Source organism: Protopterus annectens, chromosome 3.part1 (assembly GCF_019279795.1).
Source record: "Protopterus annectens isolate FY-2018-M chromosome 3.part1, PAN1.0, whole genome shotgun sequence".
NCBI classification, from domain to species: Eukaryota; Metazoa; Chordata; order Ceratodontiformes; family Protopteridae; genus Protopterus; species Protopterus annectens.
This window is the reverse complement of record NC_056732.1, coordinates 401,212,155-401,222,425: the sequence shown is the minus strand read 5'-3', so window position 1 is coordinate 401,222,425 and position 10,271 is coordinate 401,212,155. Positions and strand designations below refer to the sequence as shown.

The 10,271-nt window shown below is 40.3% G+C and overlaps 1 protein-coding gene across 3 annotated transcripts in view; it reads left to right on the top strand.

Annotated features, from left to right (window-relative positions):
- The window catches only part of THRB (thyroid hormone receptor beta), a 996,269-nt gene extending 986,785 nt beyond the window's left edge, over positions 1-9,484 (top strand). For all 3 annotated transcript variants that reach the window (XM_044066875.1, XM_044066876.1, XM_044066874.1), the window contains one exon: positions 8,839-9,484. In XM_044066875.1, coding sequence (XP_043922810.1) covers positions 8,839-9,080 — 242 coding nt within the window. In that variant the 3' untranslated portion in view covers positions 9,081-9,484. The remainder of the gene's footprint in view (positions 1-8,838) is intronic.
- The last annotated feature ends 787 nt before the right edge of the window (positions 9,485-10,271 follow it).

Sequence of the window (10,271 nt, the reverse complement as noted above, 5' to 3'; positions counted from 1 at the left end):
CAGGTCATTTCTTAGCTTGAAATAGGGGTATGTAGTGGTTCTTTTTTTTCTATTCCCAATATACTGTCTGTGTCCTCTCTTTCTAAGTATCATCTTCCCAGTGAACTTTTTTGAAATTTGCATGAAGGTCGGTCAAGTCACTATTTTTCTCAGTATTCTGATATAAGGTGGAAGTCATAGCCTCTTCTCCTACAAATATGAATATAGGCTTTTCCTTTTCATATATACCATCTTCTATAAAGGGAAACTCATGATAAATAACTTTCTTCTTCCAGGAGTAATGAACGTTTCCCTTTTTCTTACTCAGGCATAGTTTTTATCTTCTTTTTCCTTCAGTATAAGGTCCATCTATCTCTTCCTCAGGTTCTCTTCCCATTTCCTTTAGTATATTCCTAAATAGGGACTTATCTGTCAGAGTCATAGGTTCATTGGTTGATACTAGGCTATCTGCCCTAGGGCATTTATAAGCCTAGCCAGAGTGTGTTTGGCTTTCGCCACCCTTTTAGATTAGTTGACTGTGCCTCTGTATAGTAGGTCACAGAAGATAGCCCTTTTGAGGTTAGTTTACTGTGCCTCTGTCTAGTAGGGACACAGAAGAGATCCCGATCCCAGGGGTAAACCTACAATCTCCCATCCACTCGTCAAGATTTCTCTTGAAGAGGGTCATTGAGGGACTCTGCCTAACATGGTTTGGGATTTTGTTCCAGAGTGAGGGGAGCCTCTGGGATGTGAATCTGTCCCTCCAGCATGTCCTATTTATTTCTGTGCTGAGGTTTAAGTCCCTGGTGTGTGTAGCTCTAAGGGATTTGGATTTCCTGAGGTGGAGCATGTCCATTAATTCTGGGTTGGACATGGCTTTATACGTCAGGCACAGATCGCCTCCGAGTAGGCGGTAAGCAACTGAGTAGAGCTGGGGTTTCTTTAGCCTAACTGCGTAGGGCATGTGTTTGAGTCCCTTGATCCTCTTGGTGAGGTACTTTTGGGGTCTTTCCAGTTGCTTCAGGTGTCGGGTAAGGTACATCCCAAATGGGGCATTGTATTCAATTATGGGACTGATGAGTGATGAGTTCAGGGGCACAATGACCTCTCTTGATCTAGATGTGAACCCTTTCATGATAAGGTGGGCTATATAGAAGGTCTTTCTAACCACTTTGGCAACATGATTGTCAAAGGAGAGATTGCTATCTACTTGGGTCCCCAAATCCCTAATTACTTCTTCTGTACTTTATGGATTACCACCTATGTGGTAATTTGTGGGCACTTTGTTTTTCCCAAAGGGGATGACTATGCACTTTTTGGCATTTAGCTTTAGGCCATGGCTCTGGCACCAGTTATCCGTCTCTGTGAGACCCTTTTGGAGGATGCTTGTGTCAGTCGGCGAGTCGATTATGGCACCCAGTTTGCAGTCATCTGCGAACTTGGTCAGCCATAGTTAGCCATAGTCCTCCCATGGTAGCCTGCACCTCAAAGAAATATATACCAAACAAGAGAGGCCCCAGGACTGAGCCTTGTGGGATGCCACTTGTAACTGGTTTAGAGTCTGATATGGCACCTGCAATTCTGACCATGTGGGTTCTATCCCTGAGCCAGTTTGCAACCCATCTTGTGACATAGGGGTTGATATTTAAGCTGGTGAGCTTATTTATGATGTCCGAGTGGGGTATTGTGTCAAAGGCATTTGCGAGGTCCAGGTAGGCTGTGTGGACTACCTTCCCTTCATCTATGGCCTTGGTGACTGTTTCAAAGAAGTCAACCAGGTTCAAGAGGCAAGATCTGCCCTTAACAAAGCTGAATTGGGTAGGATCCAGTGTTTGGAGGTTCCCAATGTCTTTGTTTATGAGTTTCATGATGATACGCTCCATAGCTTTGCAGACCAGGCTAGTCAGGCTTATAGGGCAATAGTTTCCGGGGCCCATTGTGGCACCACCTTTGTGGAGTGGGACCACTGTTGCTGTATAGTAAGGCTGAGATTGAACAGTGACTTTATGTGAGGGTTCAGTTCTTCTTGGAGTTCATGTAAGACGCAGCCCGGGACACCATCCGGTCCCATTGATGCTGTGTTTTTTGCTTTGGAGAGGGCAGCTCTCACCTGTGCATCTGTGATGTCAGGGAGGCTACATGCTGTTGGGATAGACATTTGCTCTTTTGGGAAGGGAAGTTTGCACTGAACCTGTCTGCCAGGATGTTGGCAATGTCTGTGGGTTCAGTGTATTTTTTGTCATTTTGAACTAACTCAGAGCATATCTGGGAGTTGCCACCCAGGTTCCTGACATAACTAAAGAAGGCCTTGTGATTATCTTTAGCATCTTGTGCAATTTTTCTTTCGAAGCTGGCCTTAGATGATTTTATGAGGGATCGTAGTTTTTTGCTAGTACTGATTAGAGATGCCTTCCCTTTTTGGGATTTTGCTCTATCATGTAGTAGCTTCCTCCTTCTGTTGTATAGCTTATTTATGGCTGGGGTCCACCAGACAGGTCTCCTGCCTTTGGAGGAATGAGTCTTGGTTTTATTTGGGATAGCACAATCCATGCATTCCTGTAGGTGTCCATAGAAAGCGTTTGTAAAGGATTCTGCAGTTTGGGCCGTATTTTCCACTGGTCCGGGGACTTTGAAGGATTCCACCTCTGTTTTGAGAAGTGTGAAGTTTGCTTTTGAGAAGTTCTTCACCGTGGTTTCCTTGGCTGAGGGTGGGGACGGGATATGGATGTCCACTGAGATTAATTTATGGTCAGATCTTACCAACGAGGGGTATACCTCTGGTATGGAACATAGAGTCCCCGTGTTGGTGATGATCAAGTCCAATATGTTTTCCCCTCTTGTGGGAGTGGTGACCAGTTGTTCCATAGCATTTGAGTTTATAAATTCTAGGAACCATTGGGAGAGGGTGTTGGGGCTTGAGTAGTGCTCCCAGTCTATGTTTGGGTAGTTGAAGTCACCCAATATAATGGTGTTTGGAGAGACCTTCATATTCTCCAGTGTTCTCAGGAAAGCCGAGTGGGGTTCCTGAGTTTGGGAGGGTGGTCTGTAGCAGGCTACAAACTGAAAGGCAGTTTTGCCCACTGTTAGTTGCACATGGATGGTATCCGATGCTTCATGCAGTGCCTAACCTGGAGGTGTGGGTATCTTTGATGAATATGGATTCTCCCCCTCCTTTTGTGGTTCGGTCCGAGTTTTGGGGCCGAAAAGCATGGTATGAAGTATAACCTGGTAGTGCTGGGGTGCTCTCGGGAACCTTGAACCAGGTTTCTGTTACTGCACAGATATCGATATTCTCCAGACTGAGGAGAGCCTCGAGTGCATGCATCTTGAGGTTTAGACTTCTGGCGTTGAGCAGCATTACCCTTAGTTTCTTTTTCTTTGTGTTGTCTATGGAGGTGGGTTTGTCTTTTGAGCCTGGCCTAAAAAAGACACTATGGGGGTGGCAAGAGCCTTAGCCAGTATTCAAAAGCCCAGGGGTGACAGGTGCAAGCCGTCCCTAGCGAAGCAACGTGGCTTGTCGAGCATGTCATCCCAGGCTGACAGACACTGGATCCCCTTTAAATGACACCAATACTTTAGCCAATTGTTAAAATTGATCATTTTGTCTTTATACTGTGGCATCATTCTTGGTGAGGGTAAGATGCTACTCAAGGTCAGGGTCATATCGGCCTGGGCTACATGATCAGAGAGCTCCTCTATGTCTCTTTTCATGTAGTCCAGGGAGGTATGTCTCAGGTCATTCACACCAGCATGGACAATGACGGAGTCATATTTGTACTTGCTTTGGAGTGACCTGAGTGCTTGTGTTATGTGGTGGATCCTGGCACCCGACAGGCAGCTTACAGTGACCTTCTCCTTGTTCAGCCTGGTGAGTGGGATGTCAGTGTGTCTGACAATAGAGTCACCTATTACAAGTGTATTAGGTGTGTTGTTTAGCCTTAAGGGCTGTGACTGTGTGGAACACTGACTTTGTGAACTATGTGATACGTGGGTATTGTTGTGGGGTAGTGGTTGCTTGGATGTCTGCTTTGGAGGTCTCTGCTGCTTGGGCAAATTTTTATTTAGAGCCTCCGAGTATGTTTTTGTGTCTTTATCGGTTTGGTTTTCTGTTGCGATAGGTCTATGTGAGACTGGATTTGTGATGTGTGTGGTTACCTTCACCTCCTGACTGACTGCGCCAGTATTGGGTTGAGAGAGCTCAGCCTCCAGTTTGGCTATATAGTTGCATCTCTCACATATATTTGAGGTTGTTGGGAGGAGGAGAGGGTGGTCTGTGTACATAAGGCAGTTGTAACATTGCCTCAAGATTCCCAGATTCACCAGCTGGACTGGAGAGTAAACCCGAAACTGACTTTTGGACATGCCAGAATAGTATAAGGAACTACTTTCTGACTGATCAAAAAGGACCAATAGGGAGCCAAGTACTTAAAGGGAGTATAAGAGGGTGTAGTGCTTTAGTTTATTAGTGCTTACACTGATATTTATCATTTTACTTCCTTGAGCCTCGTGATAAAACTTTCACTCCCTTTCAGCTGTAACACTAACTTCCATCAGTATTTTAACCGGAGTCTTTTGACAAAACTTACTGATAGATGTATCTACCCTTTTCACTTAGAGCAAAATCTTAGCTCCTTTTGTGTCTTTTAGTCCTGCCTTTTTCTCCTTGCTGGGAATCTGCATGTCTGGCAATATGTACCATCGAATAGTTACATAGTTCTTTTAACTAGGGCAAAACTTAGGGCTTCTGAATGTAAAGCTTTAATAATGAGAGTTTGCATTTCTACTTGTGTTAGAGGAATTCACTCTCGCCTCCATATGTACACATTACTGCAATTTTCTGTTTACTAGTTGTACTTTAACTAATGTAGTCAAGCTTTCAGAGTCCAACAGCCATACTACAGTAGTACATTTAATAAGTTTGGTGCTAGCACAATGAAAGAAGGCAAATTCTACACTTGTAATAGTTAACATTTAAGCAATAACCCACAGCTGGGGTGGGGATAATGCTGGATTTATCCACGGTTGGTGTGGTTTGGTCACAAGGGTGAAGCCCGACTGACCAAACAAAGCTAACCGTGGGTAAATCCAGCATTGCCCACACCCACCCATGGGTTGTTGCTATTATACAATGACATTATTTAAGAAAAAAATACTTACTTTTCGTAAATAACTTCATTGTATAATGCCTCCATGCTGGCCTTCAGCAGTTTTCTGGTATTCTGTGGCATTTCTGATGTACTCCGCATGCATAAGGGACTTGTGTTCCCACGCTTACGCAGCACATCACTATTGTGTAGAGGTAGTAATGGAGAAAGGAAGATCTCCGTTGCTTTTTTTTTTTAAATTGAAAATAATAAAAAAAAAAAAAAAAGAAATTGGGATACTTTTTATGTTTGGGAGAGCCGGGACATTCAAAATAAAAGGATAATCAGGTACATTTCTTTAATTTTGTAAAACGTCCCTGATTAACCTGTTATTTTTGTCTGCGCTGTTTTACTCATTCATTTCAGGTCTTCAGTTTTCTTTCTGGGTGGCAAAAAAAAGAAAAGTAAAAAAAAAAATTAGGAGCTATACTAATGGGAAAAAGTCTGGGCCACCGGACCTTTTTCCGTTAGTATATTCTCGTATTTACAACAGGCACTCTGGTTGAGCAGGTCAATTGCAGGTCAATTGGCGTGCTCGTTTTTGAATATTAATGGCCAGTCATTGTATAATCATCATTATCACACTCCATTGATAAGCTGCACTCTGCTTAACAGACTGCTGACTGCCTTTATTTTGTAGGCATAGTATTAACTGTGCAATACTTGGCTATGTGCTATTTTGTACAGGATTTAAAACAATTTGGTTAAAATTACGTCAGGCAAAGAAGCATATTTAAGTGAAGGATTATTATTATTAGCACTTTGTTCATACAGGTCTGGTTTAGAATCTACAGTTTATTTCACTTAACAGTAGATATTCCAGACTTAGGGTAACCCCAGAATATCCACTTCCTTACATTACAAGGGTATGACCTCTTAAATTTTACTACAGTAAAAAAAAAAAGTAGCATATGTTATTTATATAAGGGTACAGCCTTAGTTTCAAAATATGTAGTAAATTTGCCATTTGTGCCCTTTCCAACAAATCTGTCTATGGAAAATGTCCAGTTATCAAACTTATAGGATTGAGCATCAAGTGAAGCTTCATTTCTTGCAAAAATCTTTTCATTTCTGTTACTGGTAGTCAATCTACATCATAGTCTTCTGAATCATAATAGGTTTTCAGTACTCTGCAGTTAGGTGGAAAAATAGACTTCTTCCCATGATGCCAGGGGCTAATTTTCCATAGCTGCATACCTTTCAGTAGCAACTTGTTAAACTTCCATGTCATCCTGTGGTCTAGGCGTTTCAGGGTTACAGTAGACTTCTGTAATCCTCATGAGGTGGATGGCTGGTTGACCAGTGTGGAAATTCACTGCTTGAGGTTGAGCAGGTCTTGTTCCACTGCAGAGCATCTTTCATGAAGGCTGATAAAATGGTAGTATGTAACAGTAATCCTTTCCTGAAGGTTGACCACAAATAGAGAAGTTTATTCGGCAGAAACTGCACACCTCTCCCGAAGAGCAGCAATGGACTGTATTAATGTTGCAGGCATTTTCTTTATTTTTTACCAGAACGCTGTATCTGCAGACAGTATGCACAGGAATTGGTCTCAGTACAGAGCCAGTTCTATCCAGAGTAGGAAATGCAGTTCAGCCCAAACAGTTTAGTCTACAGTAGTCAAAATAAATTCTATTCTTAGGTTCCCATCTCTGCAGACTTTACACAGTTCATGGAAAAACAATATATATATATATTTTTACATCCAAATGCAATATTCCCTTATAGACATGGATTTGACATAGTAGCTGGAAAAATAAATGAACAGTACTTACAGGGCATCACAACAGTACAGCAGCTCTCTTTGCATTTCCCCAAACAGGAATAAACCAAAATTTCATCTCCTTCTACACCAGCAGCAATAAATCCAACTGGTTTCTTCTTTAAAAGGTTCAGCTCCCTTGCCTCACAGAGATTCCTTGTGGTATTGCTTTCCTTCATCTTCTGGCATATGTAACTCTTTCTAGAATCCTCCTAATAACATCTGCAGAGTCAAAGGTCTCAAACCTTCTGTGCACTAAAGCACTTGACTTTAAATATCCCTACATGCAGCTGTTCTTCATTAACCCTAACCTCCTTGACTGTTTGTCAATTAGTATTCTTTATAGGGACCACCCACCACAATGCTATATGACCCCTCTCAACTAGCTTATTTAAAGATATCAGGCAACACTATGCTACATTGTGTAGTTAGTAAAGAGTATTAAGGCTATGAGTTGTTAATGAACTTCATCTTGTAGTCCAGGGTATGATTCCTCGGCACCCCCCCCCACATTTTCCTACTGTATGACTCTGAGAAAGTCATTTGAAAAGACAATGCTCCCGAGCTGAGTCTGAAAAAAGATGTATGTGGATCACTGCTCTACCTCACTTAAAAAATGCAAATAAATAAAAAAGTGCATGTGTATCTGTACGTATGTGCATTTTTTTGCTTTGTGGTCTAATAGCTAATAATTTTTGGGGATTGTATTTCTGTATTTTGTTTTCCCCACTGCAGCATCTACTGCATGTTAAATACAAGCATTCTAACCCCCAGATTGCTTGAAATGTAGCACCAGCACCTATAGGTGAAAGGCTGACTTCTTTTGTTCTGCTTAAGGGGGTTCAGCAGCTGATAAATGATAAACAGAAAGGATTTTACAGTGGTTAGGCACATACCTCTCAATCTCTTAGTGCATGAAATTTGGACAAAGCTTGACATAATGGGGGGACAAAGGCTCAAAAATAGGGACATAGTTTGAGTATTGCTCTTATAAACTTAGAAAGTTGCTTAAGTAACAGAATTTGTGTTAGCATGCATTTTTCTGAAGGATATAAAGTTTGAAACTCAAATGTGTGTCATTATTAATGAATTTAGTCTTTAGATCATCCCAGTGATTTAACAAAAAAAAATTTTTTAGAAAGATCAGGTCAAAAATATGAGGCGAAAATCTGGACATACTGTGATGTGAAAATCTGTGCTGTTGAGAGGTATGGTTAGGCATCTGTATACTTTGAAGCTGTACTGTTATGGTGCTGAGTGCCTCACAGAACTTGCTTTTTCCTTATACAACTGGACTATGACCTAGCTCTAAAAGCTGGTGATTCAGCCTTATGTACAGCTAAACTCTTACCAAGTCAGAAAGTCTGTTAGAACTAATCAGAGTAGAATTCCTTCTCTGCTTACTATCTTTTTAGTATGAAAAAAGAACATGGTAGTGCACTGGAGTGAAAATCACAGAATTCAAAAGCTAAGACACTCCAAAAAGTTATCACTAGACTGAAAAAAATATGGTTTAGTGATGTTTAATCAAAAGACATCTTCTGCTCAAAGGCAGTCCTCAAGAATAGGTTGCATGAAATGTGGGTGATCTAACTTGTCATAATCAGTATTGTGACGACAGTCATTTGATTAACTCCCATTTGTGCTAGTCATGATTAATCTGCTCTGTACTATCCACACTCATTTCTTCTTGAAATACTTAGTCCATTTTCCATTATTCGTATGTTCTTATTTAACTTTTCCCTCCAAAAAATAAACAAATGTTGGATAGTCTTAGGGAGGAAATACTGTAGTTACATTTCTGCTAGGGGGTGCATCCATAAAATCGCAGGTATTGAACATATTTTATCATGTGTTATTAATGAAGTTAATAATATTGTAAGTTTGCTACTTAACTGTAGTATTTGTTGTTAGCTGTTTTTACAGTGTCTTTTTATGTGTATTTCATTGCAGATCGACCAGGACTTATTAGTACAGAGAGAATTGAAAGGTGCCAGGAAGCTTTTCTTCTGGCATTTGAGCACTATGTCAACTGCCGAAAACATAGTCTTTCACACTTCTGGCCTAAATTATTGATGAAGGTAACAGACCTAAGAATGATTGGCACCTGCCATGCAAGCAGATTTCTACACATGAAGGTTGAATGCCCAACAGAACTCTTTCCACCTTTATTTCTTGAAGTGTTTGAAGATTAAATAATGGAGAGAACTGAGTCAGGGCCAGTTTCTTTCCAAAAGACTTTACTTCAAAACTACAGACAGTTTTATTCCTTAGCTGTTACCCCAGCCTTTGCTCTAGATGTGGGTGAAACTACATCTTCAATGCGGGTATTTGTCAATAAAGCATTATTTTCTAATTCTATAACATTAAAAAATATGTGCACATTAATTATTAGTCCTTGAAATCACAAACACATTTTCTTCTGCTCATACCTTATTTATTACACAGTCAGAATGTAACACATGGTTAACTGTTGTAGTAAAAAAAAAAAAAAAAAAAAAAAACTGTTCATTCTCAAAGGAAACAAAATGCATTTAAGGGAAATGTGCGTAATTTGCAAACCTATCTACAGTTTATTAAATTAATTTTTTGATGCCTACATTTGATTTTAATGTATTGGGTACATAAAATAACATGCTTTCCTCCAGTATATTTTGCCTTGACATGAATGGGGTCGTTTCTAAGAGCCGCTTGGATGGGAATTTGCACAGAGCACTTAGTCAAACGGTTATTACTATGCTGAATCATGCTTTGTACTCTGCTTTACTCTTAACAGGTATATGTATTTTCTTCAGGAAATATAATTTTAGGATATACTACCTTTCTCTTGTCAGTCCGTAGTATATAATTTGAAACACTGTGATTCGTGCAGTGGGGTGCCATTTGTTTTCATGCACTAAGGCATTTCTACTCCACAAAACATTTGAACTGGTAATTCAGAATGCTGCCCAGGACATAATATGCATAGGACAAGTTCTTAAATAATCCCATAATTTTTGGTGAAAAAGTATATGCCAATTTTAATCCAGTCAGTCATTGTCATACTCAGAAGCATCTTTTGCTTAGCATTCGCTGCTTCTGAATGTGCTCATTTAACAATTTTGCATTTATTAAAACCAAGAGACAACTTCCATAGAGAAGCTAACTAAAGGTTACCTACACATAGGGTTATAGGACCTATTTCATGTGCTGTATATGTCTCATGAAATAACTTGCAGAGAATTTAGACCTGTTCCACATCACTCAGCCACTGAAAGGTATTCTTCATCTGTACAGGACACTTTCTTTGTATTATAATAAACTTAACTTGCATGATCATATGCATAATATTAACAAAGTCTTATTACTGGGCCACTTTTATGAATTCCACCATTGGCAGAAGGATA